Raw genomic sequence first — 21,230 nt, 5'->3', positions numbered from 1 at the left:
TTAAGCTGGGTCTTTCAGGACTCAGGAATCTCACAGATGGGTGCTATTGTGGAAAAGAGCTCTCCTGGTACAGTGAAATGTCATAACCCAAGACACGGAAGCAGGAAAGTTGTGTGCCAAAGGAATAAAAGGTAGTTAATGTGTGTTGCTAGGGTAATAAATAAAAAAGAGAAGCTCATATTCTAGTTACATGAGACAGGGCACGTAAGAAGCTACAGGTCAGGGAAAGGTAAACTTATTTGGGAAGTTACAGTGATAGTGAGTGGAGCCCTAGAAATAAGGACTGGAACTGGTATTTCATCAGTATAGGGAATTCCCAGAGGAAGAGATGCCTTCTTCAGTTATTGGCTTAGGGAATGTGTCAAAGATGCCCCCCTCCCAGCTAGCAATATTCTCTAGTGTTATTGAGCCAGATTAGAATGAAATTGGGAAATATTTAATGAAACAAGCAAAACTATAACAGAACATAGATAATGTTAATATATGGTTTTTCTTAGAACTCTAAAATTTTGAAAAATGAATGTTTAAAATGATTTTTAGATACAGTTGAAATAAATAAATAAATGCACACACACACACACACACACACACACACACACACACTTCTTCTATTTAGTTTAATGGACTCTGTTTCTAACTGAGTGTCACCATTGACCTAGAGCATGGAGAAGTAAACGGACCTGCCCAGGAGCACAGCCAGTGTGTCACAAGGAGGACAATTGTCAGAGGGCTGACAATTGTCATATATTGATTTGGCTGCTGCTCCCCGAGTGAAGGATGAAAGCCTTCTGGTTTACTTGAAGCTTTGAATACCCGGAGGAGAATGATGTGAGAGAAGCCCACAAAGGAAGATCTGAAGCAGACCGTGGAAGGTCTCAAATGCCAGGATCAGGAGTTGGAACTCTATCCAACAGGTAATGGGCAGCCCCTCCATGCTGCCTTGCTCCAAAGCCCACAGTAATTGCTTACTGAGCTCGGTATCAAGGGCTCTCTGAGTCCCTTGGAGGTCACCTGGGTGTTCCCAGAAACTCCAGACTACATCCCCCTCCCACCCAGCTCAGAAGCACCCCACCCTCCAGGCCCTCCGGGGGGTATTTTTAGGCCTTGGCAGAAGATGATTGGCAGCCCGTGGCTTCAGGGCTTCCAAGTTGCCCGGTGTTGTTCCTGGCTCGGCATTAGAGGTAGCTGGGAATGAGGGGAGGCAGGAACAGCATACCTGGCATGCCGACCCACAGCTGCCTCAGTGTCCCAGGGAGAGGGCCCCAGGAGCCGCCCCAAACAGCCTCTGACCCAGGTTTGGAAGCATTTTTTCCTGTTGACTCATTTCAGGGACATGCTAGAGGAATATTTCGATTCCAGCTGGGGTGGGGCAGGGTTACAGACAGGACAGAGTGGCTGGAGACATGGATGAGAGGTCTGGGACAGGAGCAGAGGATGCTGACAGAGCCCAGGGTACAGGGGACTCCCCTAAGGGGAGAGAGGTCCGGGCCCCCAGGGCCTCAAGAAGGAAGGTGGGCTGGCTGGGACCATTTCCCCCCATTTTATAAGATGGGAACACCGAAAAGGAACATGTATCTTTCTCTCAAACTCACACAATGACTAAATGATTAAAACGTAGAGCTAAGATTCAGGATTTAAATCCTTCCGCTGATTCTCCTTGACCCAGGAAAGAGCCTCAGTTTCTCCATGGGGTGAGAGAGGAAAGACACGGGAGGGGGAAGGGGGGGATAAATGTAGCTTGGGCTCCACAAACGTTTTCTGTTAACGCTGAGGACCGAGTCTCTGCTTTGGGGCAGGCCCGCAGCTAAAGCATGTCATACAAATCCCTTTTTTTCCCAGTCCCTTTCAAACTCCAGCAGGATTTCACAACCTCCCTAAGTAATCTGTTTCAATATTTGACAAACTCCGCTGCCAGGAAATGCTTCCCTCTATCTGACCTCGATTTTTCATGCTTCTGTTTATGCTTATTCCTTTCCTTTAGTCCCGGGTGAAAATAGAAAGTGGCCAGTGAAAATAGCCTCCACAGAGCCGTGTGCTGGGCATCCCTGCGCCTGCCGAGCCCTCAAACCGTGCACAAACACTCAGGGGAGAAGAACGGCACGCGGAGCCTGGGCACGCGGCACAGGATGAGCCTGCCTGGTTTCTGGGGGGCGGGGGGGCGGGGCGGGACAACCCCCGGGGCTGAGCAGAGGAAGCGCCTCCCCAGCTCCTGGGAGCCGAGCTTTTCCTTTCACTCCGCTAGCCTCAGGCTGCACAATCCGGCGCTCCCCTTCAAAGCCCCAGAGCTGCGCCCCGCCCGGTGAGGTAGTCCTAGTGTGTGTGGGGAGGTGCAGGTTGGAGAGTCTAGAGCCAGCCCCCCGGCTATTTCAGGTTTGTGCCCAGGAAGCTGGGCTGGGCTGCGCGGGTTCCCTCCTGCTGGGCATCTGGCCCCCGGAAGCTCCTCCCCATCCCCTCCTCAGAGATTCCTTCGAGGGAGGGGATTAGGGAAAAGGGAGTCGGGATATAAGGGCCGGGACAGCTCCCAGGCTTACCTGTCAGGAAGCAATCCGGGAGGTGGCGGCGGCAGCGGCAGCGGCAGCCCTAGTACCCCGACCCAGCCTGGGCTCCAAGTGGTGAGTGAACCCACTGGGCATCCAGGCAGTGTTCCTGATCTCCGGCTTGCCCAGTTCTTTCCCTCTCCCCTTCCTCCGTCTCCCTCTCTCACCCAGCCCTCTGTCTCTGCCTGCCTGTTGGACTAAGTTTTAGAGAATACATCTTTTAATAACTTTGGGCTGTGTCTAAACAGAACATGTTGCATTGGAAACAGCGCTAACCTAGAAATGCAGACATCTGGATTCCAGCCCCAGCTCCCCAGGCTGGCTGAGCGCTCCCCGTCACTTCTGCACCCAGCGGCCCACGGAGGCTCAGTTTCCCCATAGGTCTAAGGAGAATAAGAGCTCTTGCTTTGTCTATGGCTGGATGGGAGCGGGATTGATTGAGATGTGTGTAGTAAAGGTCTGGATGATGGAGGGAGGATGGTTATTATTCAGCAAGTTGGATTGTATGATTGGATTGGCTCACAGCTGTTAGCTAATTACTTTTAAACCTGTTACAGTTTGGTAAAATGACTGAATTAGTTTACCCATGGGCATAAGCACATCCTTTCTTTGTGGGCAAATGTTTTGTGATGTTTTTGAGCGAAGAAGGCTGAAACCCCTTGAAGGTTGGCAGAAGTGGGCTATGGGTCCATGGCAAAAGTAGGTTAGGATTAGAGGGAGACAGAGAAATAGATGGGAGAGACAAGCAGAGACAAAGGGAACAGAGACAGAGGAGAGAGAGAAGTGTGGGATGGAGGGGGTGGGGAAATAGAGACAGAGACAGAAAGAGAGACATAGGCTAAGATTAGAGAGAGACAGAGAAATGGATGGGAGAGAGAGAAACAGATGGGAGAGACAGGCAGAGACAAAGGAACAGAGACAGAGGAGAGAGAGAAGTGTGGGATGAGGGGGTGGGGAGATAGAAACAGAGACAGACACAGAGTCACAGAGACAGACACAGAGGGAGGATGTTCCTTCGAGTTACAGAGAAGTGAGTGGTATTTGTGGTTCAACTTTTTGTGAATCCGGAAAGATACTTCATTCAGCATTAGCTTGGAATAGGCTGAAGCCCAGGTTTAGGAGATAGAATGGCATAGTAGAAAGGAGACTAGTAAAGCTATCAGAAGACTTGTATTCTTGTCCTATCCCTGTTGCTTACAAGAAAGACATTTTACCTCTCTGATCCTCTGTGCTTTTTTGTTGTTGTTTATTTATTTTATCCATAAAATAGAATTGGACTCAAAGATCTCAAAAGTTCTTCTGTGCTCTGACCTTCTATAGCCTATAATTCAGGAAGCTTGGATTAAGGGGAACTCAAAGCTGCCACCTGCATGTGAACCCAGGACTGAGAAGGCTCTGGGGAAAAGGGGACATGAAAGACCAGAGTTCCTCAAGTCCAAATTACCCCTTTCCCATTCCCCTTCCTTGCAGGTTCTGGGATGTCCCCATACCTAGCAGTTCTGCTCAGCCAGGTCAGGCCAGATGCCAGTCTTGTTTGGCAAGGACCACAGAGCAGGTGCCTCATGCTACCCTGAGCTGGAACCAGCCTGGAAACTGTCTCCTGGCTCAGCTCAGAGCTGGCACCTACCCCAGGGCTCTCACACAGTTCTGCCAGGGTCATAAATCAACCCATAACATGGTGGAATTTCATTCATCCTTCTCCCCCGGCCCTGTTCCTCTCACGTTCCTCTCACTTTTCCTCTCCAATACCCTGTTGTCTACAGCCCTGTTTCTGCACTTCCCTGCATTTGCTGCCTCCCTTTAAGTGGATTCAAGCTCAATTTTTCCCATGACAAGAATCTTACTTTCCTGACACCTTTCTATTTCCTCTTCAGCCCTATCCCTTTTCTACTTCTAACCATCTCTGCTGTCCCCCGCCCATCAGCCCACACAGAGTAAGGACAGAGCTGCATGAAGCCAGGGGATGAGGACTGGCTAGCTTTGGAATCCGAGGACCTGGGAGGAATCCACTTAGAAGTGCTTAGTTTTCAAAAGGAGAGAATGACCTGGCCAGTTAGTTAATGACGTGGGTCTGACCCAAAGGTAGCAGTTGAGCAGGTCTTTGGTGTACTTTGTGGTAGGCAGTCTCGTTGCCACCAATATGAGGAAAATGAAGGAGAGAAAGAGAGATAGAGAGAAAGAGGCAGAAACAGGGACAGAGTGAGAGAAGAGAAACAGAGAAGACAGACAAGAGACAGAGAAAGGATAGAGATAGAGAAAGAGACAGACACAGGGAGAAAGAAGGGACAGGGAAAGAGAGACAATGAAAGAGGAAGAGAGAGACAGAGAGAAATAGAGAGAGGGAGGAAGGCAGGAGGGAGGGAGGAAGAAAAGGAAGGAGGAGGGAGGGAAAGAGAGACAGAGACAGAGAGAGACATAGAGATAGACAGAAACACAGAGAAATACACAGAGAGAAAGTGGACAACACATCACTAGTTAGTAATGCACTCGTTCCCACTCTGCTACTTACTACTTGGATTACTATTTAACCCAACCACTCTGAGGCTCAATTTCCTCTCTGAAAAATCAGGTTGGACTAGATCAGAGCTGTCAAACTGAAGCAAAACTCCTAAGCATTGGAACAAGATTAAAAAATAATTGGGAAGTGTTTGGCAAAATAAATAAAAATACTATAATACAGATACTGTTAGTTTGTGATTTTCTAAATCAATATGATACCCACGAGGATTCACTTCAATCTGAATTTGATACTCTTGGACCAGTCTTTTCTAGCTCTAAATCATCATTTTTGTGCCTGGGACAGGGGATTCAGAGCAGAGACCAGGCTGATCAGTGGCTAGATGAACTTCTCTCATTTAGTGAGGAAACTGTTACCTAACTCAGTTTCTCTAATGAAACCTCTTCTTCCCCTTTAGAATCACAGTGTTTTATAGATTCATAACACCATAGGATCATAGTATGTTAGAAAGTTCCATAGAAGTCTCATAATGCAGGTTTTTCTTTATAATCAAACCTAATCCTTCATTTTTCTGATGGGAAAAATGAGGCTTGTCACACAGGTATTAAGTGGCGGGGGGGGGGGGGGGGGGGGAACCAGTCAGATCTCCTACCCACTAGACCACTTCTCCTTACTCCTGCATTACTAGTGACGTTCTGCCACATATTGTCTCTTTTCTTTCCAGTTCCTTCATATTGGGTGCAGAGGTGCTGTTGACCACAAACCACACTGAAGATCCACCCACCTGAAGATCCGCCTCTCTTTTTGGGCCAGACCCAAACTGGTGACTAACTGACCAAGGTGTTATTTCTCTTTGTCCGCTAACCATTCCAAGACTCTCTGACCACTCGGGGAGACTCACCCTCCGTGATTATTTATTTATTTTTGGTGAGAGGAACCAGGAGTGACCCACAGGCAGCACCCTATGCCAGGTATGCTCCGATGGCTGAAATGTTGACTTCTGAAACAAAGAATGACATGTATTTTTGTTTGTTCATTTTATTGTAGCCAATTGAGTAATTTGGAGAAATTGGAGGCATCCAAAAGGGTGGGCTGCCTATTCCTGACTTAGTAGACGATGGGAAGCAGGGGAAAGGGGAATGGTGAAAAAAGAGTCTTAGGAAATCCTAGTCTCATGGGTCCAGAGCAGGAAGGGACCATTCAGTCCATTTCTTCTGCTTCATGAAAAGGCCCCCATTGATGAGTGATTTTCTCAAAATCTCTCCTGCGGGGCAGCTAGGTGGTGCAGTGAATAGAGCACCAGCCTTGAAGTCAGGAGAAACTGAGTTCAAATCTGCCTCAGACACTTAACACTTCCTAGCTGTGTGACCCTGGGCAAGTCACTTAACCCCAGTTGCCTCAGCAAAAAAACCAAAAACAAATAAACAAACAAAAAAAGATCTCTCCCAGGTAGTTAGTGGAAGACTCAGAATTCTCATTTAGGACTTTGCCTCCACACTTAGCGATCTTTCTGTTGCCTCCTGGTGGTATATGGAATGAGAAGTCATGTAGCTTGTTTGCAAAGTTGGGCCAGGAGACTAGGTCTCTTACTTTAGGATGGTTTAGTATCCCAACAAATGCCATGGGAGTGCCTGGACCAAGATGGCAGCAGTAAAGGTGGGGGGAAAAAAGAGATGGATATGAGAAACTTCAAAGAAAGAGTGCACAAGACTTGATCCCAGAACCCTCTCTAAGATGAAGGGATTGGAATACCTAAAGGCTCATCTAGCCCTGACTCTGTTTGTATGAGCTGAACCCCTCTAGCTCCAGGATGCTCAAGACTAAATGGGAGTTTAACCTGAATTGGAATTCTAAGCCTAGGGCAGAGCCTGGGAGCCAGGAGAACTGATCTTTTTTGTTGTCTTTCAGATAATGCTCCCAGCTACCCCCCATCTGGCAAACCCCAGGTCCTCATGCTGCCCCACTCCCCACTCCCTGCCTGGCTGTCTCCTTCCGTCTCCATAGCTACTCTGATTCCACCAAATCAAAACTCACTAAAAGAATTTACAATTACAAAAAAATACAATTAGATAATCTAATAAACAAATTAATTACAAATAAATTACAATTGGATAACCTAATAAACTTTTCTTCTCTACATTTTCAATGGCGGCATCTTGGTATAGAAGGAGCATCATTCAAGCTGGAGTGAGAGGGTTTGGGACCAATCTCAGCCCTGACACTTAGATTGTGTCTCCTTGGCAAGCTCCCAAAGGTTTAGTTTTTGTATCTGTAAAATGGGGCAATGATACTCTCTCAGGGGAATCCTGGGGCTCAGATGAGACAAATTGCCTTGGTAACCTTGTAACCTTCTATTGTTATAACTATTAATAATAATTGTTACTCTTATTGCTAGTAAGTGTCAGTCCTTCTTTTAAAGTGTAAGAGGCTGGGAGAAGCGGGGATTCAGGACTCCAACCCATGCCAGGAAGAGTGACTCTGGACAAAATACTCAACCTCTCAGCAGCCCAGGAAATTCTCCTAAGTGTGTAAACTGAGCAGGTGTTGTCCTTGCTTGGTAGAGGAAGTTTCCTGACCCAGAGTCCCCTTCGACGAGAAAGCACTGGCGTGTGTCTGAGAGCCTGCTGGAGGAGCACAGGGATAACTTCCCTCCACCGCCAGCCCAACTCAGAACACCACATGTGTTTTCGGCGTTCACAGGGGGCTTCTGGGGACAGTTACCCTTCCTCTCTTGTATGACTCAGAGGAGGTACACCTTCCAGGGGCATGGCAGGTGAGGGGGACGGGAGGGATTTAGGAGCCAATCCCCTCTGTCTTTCCCCACCTACACCACAAGGGTGACCACCTACTTCTCCTCCACGGGAGGGTCAATTCAGGGCAAACACACATAGTACAAGCTGGTTTGATCCTGCTGAGTCCCAGGAGCCAGGAAGTACTTTCAGAGCCTTGGGCGGGCCCAGCATCAAGGAGCTCAAGCCCTGATGAAACCCCAGAAATTGTTCAGAGCACATCCAAGCACAGGGGGAGGGAAGCATTCTCTTGCTCTGGTTCCCACTTATGTCACCACCAATGGGGGTAGGGGAAGAAGTAGCAGGTTGTGGGAATGTGGTTCTCAAGGTGAAAAACTCACTCTCGGAACCAAAAGGTGCCCTTTATTGATGTGAAAAGACTCCATAGTTATTTTGCTTCTCCTTTTTTTTCTGGTTTGATTTGATTTTTCTTGTGCCACAAGATAATTGTATAAATATGTATGCATATATTGGATTTAACATATATTTCTACCATGTTAAACATATATTGAATTACTTGCCATCTAGGGGAGAACATGGGGGAAGGGAGAGGGAAATTGGAACACAAGGTTCTGCCCTGGGCTAATGTTGAAAAATTGTCCACACATATGTTTTATATATATATATATATATATATATATATATATATATATATATATATATATATATATATATATATATACACACACACACACACACACACACACACACACACACACACACACACATATATATATATATATATATATATATATAAGCTTTAATAAAGGGGGAAAAAAGAAAAGAGAAAAGATTTGGTACTGTCCATAAGCACCAGCCAGCAATAACATGAATGGGTTTTTGTGCCTTTGCTGACCGCACTTGATGGTAACTGACAGGTTAGCCAGACAGTTAGAGGACACTGAGGAGCCCCCTTCTTCTCCCAGCTTCTAAATTGTTTCAATACAAGACAAAGGCCTGAGTTTTCTGAGGATACAGCCCAGTATCTCCACTGCTTTGCAAATATTGGAAGCCCAATGATATATCTCAGCCTGCTGATTTAGGGTTAATCAGTCAACAATAACTTAATAAGCATTTTATTCCTATCTTCCTTACCACCTTGTATAAGTGGGGAAAGCTGGGAGTTCCACCTGAGTCTTTGAGATCCCCAAATGGGGCAAAGCCTCTGTTACCTAAGTGGATTTGGGCTCTTTACCCATCATTATATCATTTATTTCCCCAGATTTCTGAGCTCCTGCTGCTTCTGAAGCTACCCTGATGTGGCCTCTACCTCCTACTTGGTCTCTGATCCTGCTGTGGCTGTGCCAGGTCCCCCTAAGCTGGCAACAGTCATTGGGATCCCTTAAGCTGCGGCTGGTGGGTGCTGGGAGCCAGCCTGAGGAGGGTCGCCTGGAGGTGCTGCATGAGGGCCAGTGGGGCACCGTGTGCGATGATGACTTCAGCCTCTCGGAGGCCAATGTGGCTTGCCGCCAGCTTGGCTTTGAGGCGGCCCTGACATGGGCACACAGCGCCAAGTATGGTCAAGGGGAAGGTGAGTGGACAATAGGGCTCAGGGGCTGTTCTTTCCCCACCGTTGAGCTCATGCCAGAACATGATGGGTAGGATGCATGAGAGAGCAGGTCCAGGAGCCAAGAACCATGGCTTAAAAGAAAGAGTAGCAGAGGGCATGAGTTCTGGGGGTCTGTGGGTAAATCATTTCACTTTTCAGGTGCCTAATCAAAAAATGAGGTATTTAAACTAGATCATCTCCAGAGTCCCTTCTAACCTTAACTTCCCGACACCCCCTTTCTCCTTTTCTCTATAAATCTATAGATTATTGGGAGGGGGGGTGCTTACCTTTAGGTGACAGGGAGTTTTTCAAGGAGGCCGCTGGCTAAGAAAAAGAGATAGCTCTCTTAGGGTAGCATAATGGATATGGTGCTGGAGTCAAAGTCAGAAAAATCTGTGTTTGAATCCTGGCCTATATCCTTATGTAATTATGTATTCTCGTGTAATCCAGCCTCAGTTTTCCTATTTGTAAAGTGGGACTAATATGCTGTAAAGAGCACATGAGATATCAGTATAGTGCTTTGTAAGCCCGAAAATGCTGGTTACAGTGATTCAGAAGTAAATCCTCAATGACAAATACTGTCTCATTTTCCCATGTATTTCTTACTGTGTGGCACATCCTTATCACATAGAAGTTGATTAATAAATGCTTGTGGGCTGATCAATTCAAAGAGAATCACTGAGTTTAGAGATCTTTTCAAAGTTAAGAGAAAAAAGTGGGGTCTGTGACCGAAGGCCTCATCTCCTCCTGCTCCTAAGTGCTCTTCACCCTCGCCTTCTCCCCTTAGGACACATCTGGATGGATAATGTACGTTGTGTGGGCACCGAGAGCTCCCTGGCAGAGTGCAGGTTCAACGGCTGGGGCATCAGTGACTGCAGCCACTCTGAAGATGTCGGGGTCGTCTGCCACCCCCAGCGCTTGCCCAGCCACCGCTCAGAGAGGCCCTCCCAGACCTTGGGGCCACAGGTGAGAAGGGAGCCCAGATACCTGCCCGGAAAATGAGCTTCCCTTTGGGTCTGGCCGGAGGAGAGCCACAGACCTGGTGACATAGATGGAGAGATCTCCTTCCTGTAGAGCAGTTGATTAAAAGCTCCTGAGAGAACAGGTCTTGGTACCTTTGTTTTTGGCATCTCCAATGATTAGAACATTGGCTTGTTCAGAACAGATGCTCATGAAATATACTGAATTCGTGATGGAAGCTGGAAAGTGGAGAAGGAGGAAGGGAGAGATGCTCGAGCTTAGGATGAATTCCAGGGTCTTGTCTCTTGAGGTTGAGCAGACTTGGAGAAAAAAGAGGTTGGGCTTGCTGGGAACTGTGGAAAGAGTACACCAACAGGGAGGGAGCAGAGGGAGGCCAAGTGGGGGCTCTTTCACCCACACAACTGGCCACAATTGCTGCCTCTTCTCATCACAAACATCCCAGAGCTAAAAACAGCCACAGCCAAACAACGTAGGGCAGGCAGGGCTCAGGAGAGCTGCCAGCCTGAGGGCAGCCACCCTCAGGGGGAAAGATGGGGGAAGAGAAGGAATGAAGGGGGAAACTCTCCAGAGTGGTCCGGACAAGGTGACCCCAGGACCAGAAAGGATCCCAGAAAGTTGACAGAAAATCTGGAGTCCAGACGAGGTAGATGAGGCTGGCTCATAGCTTCCTAGCCCCAGGGGCTCATTAGTGGGTAGTTTCCCCAATGGGCTCCACGGAGGACTCTCTTTGGCAGTCCTATACCCTCAGTGTCTATATGATCCCATGTGCTTGGGCAGGGACAGCGGCTGGAGGAGGTACGGATCAAGCCCGTGCTGGCCAGCGCAAAGAGGCAGAACCCCATTTTGGAGGGTGCTGTGGAGGTGAAATACGAGGGTCACTGGCGACAGGTGTGCGACCAGGGCTGGACCATGAACAACAGCAGAGTGATCTGCGGGATGCTGGGCTTCCCCAGTGAGGTGCCGGTCAAGACTCACTTCTACAGGTAGGGAGATCCTGACTTTGGGGGTCAGGGATTGAGTGTCGGGGCTGAGGTCAAGTGTGTGTCTAGGCTAGGTGTTTGGGCTTCAGGAAGGAAGCCAGACCCCATTCAGAGGGGGCTTCTCCAAGACACAACTACCAGCTTAACATGGGACTGTTCAGTTAGAAAGCCCAGGAATAGGATTCACCAGAGAAGGGGGTGGAGTGGGTGGAAATTCACTTACTAGACAAAGTATTAATTGTGAAAGCAAAAACTACAACATTTAAAGGGATTTGATAAGAATATCCGTATTTAAAGTCCTAAGTAAAAAATCTGGACTATGTCAAATCTATTTAAAGCGCTGTCTAATTGGTGTTTTTGGCTAGATGTCAGGTGACTCAAAGCTAGCCAAGATTTCAATTCCAAATGGTCTACGTGAGGGCCCTGCTCTAGGGAGAGTGAAATCTTCCTTTTCCACAGAACTGGGAATTCTCTCCTCCCCTGAGTACCTCCTCTCCCCTCGGCTGCTCCATGTGGCTCAGCCCCAAAGTCCAGCCTCACGTGCTACTTCCCTGCCCCACAGACAGTATAACCTAAATGAAAGGTGACAAGGGACCACACAGTAGATACGTGATTCCTGCTTTTTCTACTGCCAGGACTCAAGCCCTTGCTTGACCTAAATTCTACTAATTGCACGTCTGGGCCGTGGCTGACTCAGTCACCATCCCTGGGAGGCCCCAGGAGCTCTGATTATAGCCTAGGCTGCTGCTCCCTAGAACTAGTGACCTTCACCTTGATGGTGATTCCTTTCAAAGGCTGCTCCTTTCCCTGTCTTTCTCCCCTGGATCCAGAGGTAATGAGAGGAGGTAGTAGAGGTAAAGTATGGATTCAGAGACTCAAATAGAATCAGGCCCTCATAGCTTAAGAGTTTGAAAGACTCTCAGAGGAAGCCTAATGCTCTTCTTTTATAGATAAGGAAACTGAGGCTCAGGTGATCATATGATTTGTCCAAGGCCACCAAGGCAGAAAGTAGAGTGAATCAGGATTTGAATTCAGGTCATCTGGCTCTCTTCATTGAACCCCAGAGTCTGTCCCCAGACCAGTTGGGAATGGGCTGAGAAGGGTCCATATATTCCTAATCCAATCCCTCACTTCTAGTTTTCTTCAATTGCAGAAAACTCTGGAATATGAAGATGAAAGACCCTAAATCCAGGTGACTAGTGGGGAGGTGGGTGGTTTCTCCAGAGGGAAAGTTCTTGCTCACTCCTCGTCTTGTCCTCTCCTTTTCCCTCCCCCTTCCTCCCTCCTTCTCTCCTTCCCTCCCTCTCTAGTTCTTCTTGCTTTCTCCTTTTCCCTCCCCCTTCTTCCCTCCTTCTTTCCTTACCTCCCTCCCTCCCTAGCTCCTCATTCTTCTTGTCTCCTTTTCTTTCCCCATTACTCTTTCCTTCTCTCCCTCCCTCCCTCCCTCCTCTTGTTCACTCCTTTTCTTATCCCCTCCTTTTCTTTCCTCCCTCCCTCCATCCGACCTTCACCCTTCCTCCCCATCCTTCCGTCCCTCTTTCCTTGGCTCCTCTTGCTCACTCCTTTTCTTATCCCCTCTTTTTCCCTCCCCCTTCTTCCCTCCTCTCCCTTCTTCTCTGCTTCTTCTTGCTTACTCTTGTCCTCTCCTTTTCTTTTCCCCTTCTGCCCTCCTTCTTTCCTTCCTTCCCTCTCTCCCTCCTTTTGTTCACTCCTTTTCTTATCCCCTCCTTTTCCTTCCTCCTCATCCCTTTTTCTCCCTCCCTATGCCCAGCCTTCAGGCTTCCTCCCCTCCTTCCCTCCCTTCCTTCTTGGCACCTCTTGCTCACTTCTCTTCTTGCCTCCACCTTTTCCCTCCCCCCCTCTTCCCTCCTTCTCTGCTTGCTCACTCTTCTTGTTTTCTCCTTTTCTTTCTCCTTCCCTCCTTCTTTCCTTCCTTCCCTCCCTCCCTCCCTCCTCTTCTTACTCCCTTTTCCTCCCTCCTTCCCTCCTCATCCCCTTTTCTCCCTCCCTGCCTCCAGCCTTCCTCCTCATCCTCCCCTTCCTCCACCATGCCTTTCCCCTCCATCTCTTTACCCCGCCCCCCCCCATCTTTCTCCCTCTTTTCAGAAAGCCCATGCTCTCTTCCCGCCTTGTTTTGCAGGCTGAGGAGTCTGACCAAGAAGAATTCCTTTTGGATCCATCGGGTGAACTGCCTGGGGACTGAGCCCCACTTAGCTAAATGCCAAGTGCAGGTGTCCCCACCAAAAGGCAAGCTGCGGCCAGCCTGCCCCTCAGGCATCCATGCTGTGGTCAGCTGTGTGGCAGGACCCCGTTTCCGCCATCCCAAGGGGAAGCCCCGCCGCAAGGAGGTAAGGCTTCCAGGGGAGGGGAGGAGGAAGGCAGCAGCCCTGGAAGGGTCCCCGGGGACTCCCAGGGAAAGGCTCTAGTGTAAGGCTGCTTCTGGAGGGAACATTTTCCAAAGAGCTCATATTTTCAAAGTGCTTTAACATTTGCAAAGTATTTTGCTCGTATCCACTCTGAGTTAGACGTGAATTCATGCTCTAAGTAACCCCATTTTACAGATGAGGAAAATGAGGCTGGCGAGACCATCACATAGTGCCGGTCCTAGCTGGGATTTGCGCACTGGCTTCCTAACTCCTAACTGAGCTTTCTATGGTAGCAAGCTGTTTCAAAGGATGCCTTATTAACCTCCACAGGTAAAAGGTTTCTCTGGAAGGGACCTTGCTGTCCCGGAGGCCAATAGTCTCTTTTTAGAGATTTGAATCGAATCCATTGCCTGGCTTGCCACGAAACTGTGGCGTCCCGGCCCTGGCCCGCAGCTCTGCCCTAGCCAGACCCCGTCCCCGACCTGCTCACTGGGGTCTCTCCCTCCAGGAGGCCCAGGTGCGGCTGCGGGCCGGGGCCCAGGTGGGCGAGGGCCGCGTGGAAGTGCTGATGAACGGCCAGTGGGGCACCGTGTGTGACCGCCGGTGGAAGCTGCTCTCAGCCAGCGTCCTGTGTCGCCAGCTGGGCTACGGCTCCGCCCGGGAGGCCCTCTTTGGGGCTCAGCTGGGCCAAGGTGAGTGCGGGACTCGGCCGACGCCCCCGGGGGTCCCGTCTCTGCAGAGGCCACAGAAGGAGAAGCGGGGGCGGGGAATGAGTCCCTCCGCCTGGCGGAGAGGGACCGAGGCCTGGGAGGCCGCGCCCCCAGGAGCTTGTCCCCTCGTCCCCACAGGGCTGGGCCCCATCCACCTGAGCGAGGTGCGCTGCCGCGGGTACGAGAGGCTGCTCAGCGACTGCCCGGCCCAAGACGCGTCCCAGAGCGGCTGCCAGCACGGGAACGACGCCGCCGTCAGATGCAACGTCCCTAACATGGACTTCCAGAAACAGGTGGGCCGGGCCGGCGCGGCGGGGCTGCCCACAGAGAGGCGCCGTTCCTGGCTGCCGGCGGCCGGCTTGTCCCGGGCTCCTGCCCGCGGCTGTGATCCCTGGCTCGGGCGTTCCTGCCCACCGAGGGCCAGCCGCCCCCCCCCCCCCCGCCCCCAGAGTGAATGGCAGTCCATTGGGCATCCTCCATCTAATCTCCTAAGGGCCATGTCTCGGATAGTGAACGAATTCACACTAGTAGGGAAAAGGATATGGGTCTTTTATCAGTATTTTTTTTAAATAGAGACCACACTCGTGCTTGAAATAAAAACCTTACTCTTCGGGGAATGCCGTCTAACGGCCGGGATTTCTTCTAGCAGAGGAGTGGTCGGCAGTGGGGGGTTTGGGGGCAGTGGGGACCTCTCAGCGACCCCAGCTCGTGGGTGGAGATGGCCGCTACTCACCCCTTTGGCTGTTGCAGATCCGGCTGGCTGGGGGGCGCACCCCGGAGGAGGGCGTGGTGGAGGTTCTGGTGGAGATGAACGGGGCTCTTGTCTGGGGAGCTGTGTGCAGCGACCTCTGGGGACTCAACGAGGCCATGGTGGTCTGCAGGCAGCTCGGCATGGGGTTTGCCAACCACGCCATCCAGGTGGGTCCAACCACTCCCCCGTGATCCCTTTCCGCTCTGCCTCAGGGGAGACCCTCAGGAGGAGTCCTGGCCCCTTGTAAAGTCCGGGTTCTCGGAGCCGGTGACAATGCGCCCCACCCGAGCCCCTGCTCCTGTGGTGAGGTGGTCTCTGTTGACTGATGGGGAAATGCCTTTTTCCAGGACACGTGGTACTGGCAGGGCACTCCAGGGGCTGGCAAAGTGGTGATGAGTGGGGTGCGCTGCTCGGGCACAGAGCTGGCCCTGCAGCAGTGCCAGCGGCACGGGCCTGTGCACTGCTCCCACGGGGTGGGCCGCTTCTCAGCAGGAGTCACCTGTACTGACAGTGAGTAGCCCCTGGGCTGGGTGGGCACTACCAGGGGCCACACATGGGAGGGACACGGTTCCAGAAGGGCCCCTTCTGGCGGGGATTGTTCTCAACTCCAAGTAGCACAGAGGAAGGGGAGGGAAGGGAGCCTCGGCTCTTGGCTGGGTCTGGGGTCTCTGCATCTTGTTCAAAGAGTCAGGTCATTGGGGAGGGGAGATCTGCTCCTTGATGGGAGTCATGAATGATGATGGAGGAAAACTCCGGGTCTATGTCCTGTCTTTTTACTTAGTAGCCATGTGATCTTGGACCAATATCCCTTTCCATTTCTGAACCTTGGTCTTCTCATCTGAAAAATGGCCATAATAAAGTCTCCCTGCCTAATTGTGAACCTTACAGAAGAAGACTTAGAGGAAAGCTCCTTATAAACTCTAAAAACTATTTACTTCTCATGTAAAATGTTATTCGGGTGAAAGCCTGAACCTGGCCCCAGTTTGGTAAAGCAGGAGGGAATGTCTTTTTTTTTTGGGGGGGGGAAGGGAATGCCATTTGCCTTTGGCTCCTGTTACCCCCAGGTGCCCCAGACTTGGTGATGAATGCACAGCTGGTACAAGAGACAGCCTACCTGGAGGACCGCCCACTGAGTCTGCTGTACTGTGCCCATGAGGAAAACTGTCTCTCACAGTCAGCTGACCACATGAACTGGCCCTATGGGCACCGCCGCCTACTGCGATTTTCCTCCCAAATCCACAACCTTGGCCGGGCGGACTTCCGACCTAAGACTGGGCGCCATAGCTGGATCTGGCACCAGTGCCACAGGTGGGCACCCTTGTAGATGCTTCAGCCTGAAACGGGGCTTCTGTGGTCTCTGTTACCCATGGCATCGGGTGGTTAGGACTTTTAACCGTCCCCATCGGAAAGGCTTCCCTTGGGGTTGATGGTTACAGGTTAGAGGTCCCCTTCTCCAGAAGTCCTGGGACCCCACCTCTCATGGTCCTACTATCCCATCCCCTATCTTCTCTTGAGAGTTGGGAGATTCACCCCAGATGCCATGAAGTCCCAGATCAGCCTTTCAGGGGTGGAAACTGTTGGGGACCTTGCCACCATTTTCATAGAGAAAGAAGGCTAGCACCCATCTCCCTCCAATTCTCTGGAGTCTGGCATCTTCCACCTCCTCCAAATACCAGAATCCTTAGTTATGGCTTCTCAGGGTGCTGGGCACAGAAGCCAAGAGGGTTAAGTGCTGGGGTATCTTTGGATTTGGCACCTTCTTCTTGAGAGTTCTGTCAGGGTCATGGTACCCAGAAATCTGTGAACTTGGAAGGAGCTCAATCTTGGGTTACTGTCCTGGCTCCTTAGCTCTCTGAATCCTTCCTCACCCAGGGTGCTACCTTTGGAGAACCTCATTCCTGGTCATTCAATGGCTGGGGAAGAGGTAGAGACCCCAGAAATCGGGGGGGGGGAAGGCTGAAAAGTCTCACCCAGAGGGAGAGGCAATAGCGTAGAAAATATCTTCCCATGGGGAAAAGAGCTGCAAGGGGGTGCGGTGGGGAAGAGGCATTTTTGGGTCTTGGTCCTACCCAGGATAATAAGCATGACTCCCAGGGTTACCAGCAGAGCTATTATTACTGCCAGTTTGGACGGCATACTAGCAATTTGGTCTCAGCCCGACATGAAGGAGAGCTCCCCTTAAAGGCATCTTAGCTCCACATGAGTCCCAAGGTCTCGTGTACCAAGATTTCTGGCTGCTATCACACCTTGCCCTGCTCAGCTGCCCTTTCAGGCTGGACAGGGCGCAAGGGCAGGCTTGCAGTGCCTGGCAGACCCTGGAAAGGCAGGACCTGGTCATCTTGTCTCCAGGTGGCAGCTCGGGGCTCCGCTTTGCTATCCCAGACCTTCTCTGGGAAAGAATGACCCTGACCTGGTGCCAGGGGTGATGGCTTTCTTTTGTAGGCACTACCACAGTATTGAGGTCTTCACCCACTATGACCTTCTTACTCTCAATGGCTCCAAGGTTGCTGAAGGACACAAGGCTAGCTTCTGCCTAGAGGACACCAACTGCCCCACAGGTTCGTGGTACTCGAGAAACATGGCTGGGGCCCCTGATTCTCAGATGAGACTTTTTCTTAGGGTCTTCCCCATCTCGATTCCATTCCTGTTAATTTTTTTTTAACTGTTCCAAGCCCTCAAAGACCCCCCCAGATAAGGTTTGGAGAAAGCTAGCAGGCAGTTAAAGGAAGTTCTCCTGCTGCTTGGGGCTCTGGGAATATGCAAAGGGGGCATGTAATGTAGCCATTATTTCCCAGGCATGGTTTCCCAACGAACCAAGGCCTCTGAAGCTGCCTTTGCCTTCCTTTAGGGCTACAGCGGCGTTACGCCTGCGCCAACTTTGGGGAGCAGGGGGTGACTGTAGGCTGCTGGGACACCTATCGTCATGATATCGACTGCCAGTGGGTGGACATTACAGATGTGCATCCTGGGGACTACATCTTCCAGGTAATGGTGTCCATTCCAGGTCCACTCTAATTCCCAAATCCTCCTTCTGGAGTCCTGAGAGTGCTGCTCTTCAGTCTACCTCCCAGGGGGCACTGAGACTACTTTTAAAAGTCCCCCAAACTAGCACTCTTCTTCCAAATGTCCCTCTGACATAGATAAGAAAGGCAAGAATGACCAATCACATAGCACGGATATGGTTCCACTCGCCCCACTGCCTTTCTCACTTTCAACATGCAGCCCAGCCTGCAGAAGAATAATCAGGGTGGAAAACCTGAAACAAAGGAGAGCCGACAATTCTGCTGGTCTGAACTAGCAGAACATTTCAGTCGCCTGTTAGAGGTGAAATCCGGCAGAAATCTACTCCCGCACAGACCCAAACCACATAGAACTTGCAGAGGTCACACCAGGGGGGAAACAATCAAATGTTTCTCTGGATTGAATCACTTTGAGTCTCAAAAGTCTGCAGGTCCACAGCCTATTCCCTAGGTGCTCTCATAGCACAACACAATAACCCAAGAAAGGAGCAAAAAAGACCAGCCAAGATTTTCTTTCTAGAAGTGCTGCAGAGTCCAGTTCTAATATTAAGTGTGAAATCAGGAAGGCTGGAAGAATGGGGGGTGGGGAGGAAGAATCTCACCAAACTGAGTTATTATGGTGACAGGGATGCTACAAATAATGCCTCGGAGGAAAATAACAGCTTTTGAACAAACTCAAGTAGAATTACTAGAAGAGATTAAGTAATTAATAAATTAAAAATTTAAGTAATTTTTGATAAGTTGTTTTAAAAGAGCTAAAATTAAAATGAGGTAAAATAATAAATAAAACATAAAAATTATATTAAATTATACATTATGAAAATATAATAAATTATTTTTAAATGATCAACCATCTTTTTAATACAGGCAAACTAAGGTTTGGGAAGATGGTGACTTAATCCAGTTTTCTAATATTACCTTTAGAGGATGTTTTGGGTGGTCTGCTGCTGGAACCCATCTACCAGCGCACAGAGGGTCTCACCTGTCAGCCCTGCCACTCCGCCGGGGGGCTGCAATCCCCCAACGCCCTCTCCTCCTTTTCCCTCACAAAGCCCACCCCCTACTGTTTACGGATCCTCTGCTCTGCCCTCGTCCCCCTTCTCTTTCAGGTGGTGGTAAATCCTAAATTTGAGGTGGCCGAGTCAGATTTCTCCAACAACATGATGCGGTGCCGATGCAAGTACGACGGGCACCGGGTCTGGCTGCACGGCTGCCACACAGGTAATGGGGCAGGTGGGCGGATCCGGGCAGTTCGCAGTTGCTGGCCATGTAAGGAGCCACTTGCAGTTATGTTCCCAGTTAGGCCTATTCGCTGTGGACAAGAGGGGAGGCCACGTCCCTACAAGTCTTGCAGACAGATTCCAGAACCTACTTTCCTAACACTCCCCAGTACTAACGACCCCTATATCTCTCCCCCAAATCTCAAGAAATATTCTTCCCTGTCTGCCCTCCAACTTTCTTCAACCTTTCCAATCCCTCCCAGAGACAAAGATGAAAAGAAGCTTTTCCTTTTATTTTCCTAGATTTTTTTTCTTGGCATTTTCTCCCATCCACACCCACCCTTAGCCTCTCCCTGCCGGGCTGCCACATGGACAATGGCAACGCTGGGCAGAAATGGGTCTTTTGGTGTCGGGCTCTCGTCTCCAGCTGTGAGGACACGATCCCAAGCAAGAGGGCTGAGAAGGGAGGAGTTAGGCAGAAGCCGAGGGTGATTGAGTAACAAAAAGGCCGCCACTTGAGACCTCCCTGATTTCAGTTTCAAATTTAGTCTAATTTCAACTGAATTTGAACATTGAAGTGCTTACTGTACGTGCAATGTACTTTGTGCCCTTGTGAAATAAGAAGGCTGGGTTTTCTGGATGATCCAGTGATACCCGTCAGGCAGTAGAAGCCAGGGAGTAACGGGGGCTTGGAGTGGGGGGCAAGTGTACCCCACACAGCACCATGCTCCAGAACACTGGGCACCGTCCCCCGAACATGGAAGTGAAAGGGGAAGAGACAGTGTTGCTTTCAGATCTTCCATGACTCCTGAGGATGCCCAAAGAGCCTCTATCGGTTGGCCATAGCTTATTCGTCCTGGGTTCAGAATCTATCTGCCGGGGGATGGGGGGTGCCAGGGCATAGTCCCGACTGTTTATAACGATGGGTCATGGGGAAAGAGATGTAACAGGAACTGCGTCCCCTCTCTAGGTGATGCTTATGGAGCCAACACGGAAGTCCTGGAACAGCAGCAGCGACTCCTCAACAACCTCATCTGAGGTCCCGGCCGCCAGCCTTCACCGGCTGCCCCAACACCAGATACCTCAGCCTCCTGGAGCCATCCCCTTCACGGGGCTTCAGCCTCCTGGAAGCGACAAGAATACGCTCAGGGAGCCTTGGAAGGAGAGGTGCCAGCCCAGGATGAGCACAGCCCCCCAAGGACGGCACTGGGCTTGGACCTTTGTCACAGGAGCCTGCAGATGCCCAGTCCCGAGCCTTACAGAACCGCCTTTCCCTGAACTCTGTGTCACCATGCCCTGGTTCCTCAGGCACTTGCCTTCTTGGGATAGCCAGAAGCCCCAAGTCTATGGTGCTTTATGTATGTGGCACTGGGGAAAAAGAAGCTTGATGGAACAAACTGTTGTTTGCCAGCAGTCCGAGCAACACAGCTGGACTAAGTCACCAGTGATGTCTAAGACAACAAGATCACAGACACCAGTGGATTCGGCCCGTGCTTTGTGCCATTGTCAGCCTCCCATCCCCTTGCCCCGTCCCCGCCTTCTCTGGGGGATCCTTATCCACACACACTTGGGTCTCAGGTCACCACTAGCTCCTGATGTCATGAGGGTCACACGCGACGACGGCCCGAGAAAATAGTGGATGGCAAGATCTGGGCTCTGGGACAAGCCAGGGGCCTTCGCACCAAAGCACAGCGTCTGTCATCGATATGTTGCCTCAGGGGCACTCTGTCTCAGGACTGGCCTCTGGTCCAGTTTAATTCCAGCTCCAGAGTGAACTTCATAATGAATAAATAAGTTTTGCAATATAATGAGTAGCTATCTATCTGCTAACAAAAGTTTTGGCGAGTGGTGTTTGAGGGGAAGGGGGTA

General features: G+C 50.3%; 1 protein-coding gene across 2 annotated transcripts; it reads left to right on the top strand.

The window, feature by feature from the left end:
• The first annotated feature begins 2,474 nt into the window (after positions 1-2,474).
• Positions 2,475-21,168, top strand: LOXL4 (lysyl oxidase like 4). Of its 2 annotated transcripts, none has more exons than XM_074296028.1 (16): positions 2,475-2,612; positions 5,720-5,966; positions 9,007-9,315; positions 10,121-10,299; positions 11,092-11,297; positions 12,448-12,486; positions 13,435-13,642; positions 14,169-14,352; positions 14,509-14,663; positions 15,121-15,288; positions 15,469-15,631; positions 16,186-16,429; positions 17,564-17,679; positions 17,970-18,106; positions 19,251-19,362; positions 20,332-21,168. In XM_074296028.1, the coding sequence occupies exons 3-16, from the start codon at positions 9,042-9,044 to the stop codon at positions 20,397-20,399; spliced, it is 2,253 nt and encodes a 750-aa protein (XP_074152129.1). In that variant the 5' UTR covers positions 2,475-2,612; positions 5,720-5,966; positions 9,007-9,041; the 3' UTR covers positions 20,400-21,168. The 2 variants fall into 2 exon arrangements, with proteins under 2 accessions (XP_074152129.1, XP_074152128.1); XM_074296027.1 differs by having other exon boundaries at positions 14,509-14,703; positions 15,020-15,288.
• Positions 21,169-21,230: the final 62 nt, after the last annotated feature.

The sequence above is a fragment of the Sminthopsis crassicaudata genome, chromosome 2 (genome assembly GCF_048593235.1).
Source record: "Sminthopsis crassicaudata isolate SCR6 chromosome 2, ASM4859323v1, whole genome shotgun sequence".
NCBI classification, from domain to species: Eukaryota; Metazoa; Chordata; class Mammalia; order Dasyuromorphia; family Dasyuridae; genus Sminthopsis; species Sminthopsis crassicaudata.
This window is presented reverse-complemented; position numbering and strand designations above follow the sequence as displayed.

What these genes read in the sequence shown, in the direction of transcription:
- LOXL4 (XM_074296027.1), top strand. Translation starts at nt 9,042, where the DNA reads ATGTGGCCTCTACCTCCTACTTGGTCTCTGATCCTGCTGTGGCTGTGC. An exon ending in CAAGTATGGTCAAGGGGAAG is followed by an intron (nt 9,316 to 10,120) that starts GTGAGTGGACAA and finishes TTCTCCCCTTAG; the next exon opens with GACACATCTGGATGGATAAT. An exon ending in ATCTGGCACCAGTGCCACAG is followed by an intron (nt 16,430 to 17,563) that starts GTGGGCACCCTT and finishes TTTCTTTTGTAG; the next exon opens with GCACTACCACAGTATTGAGG.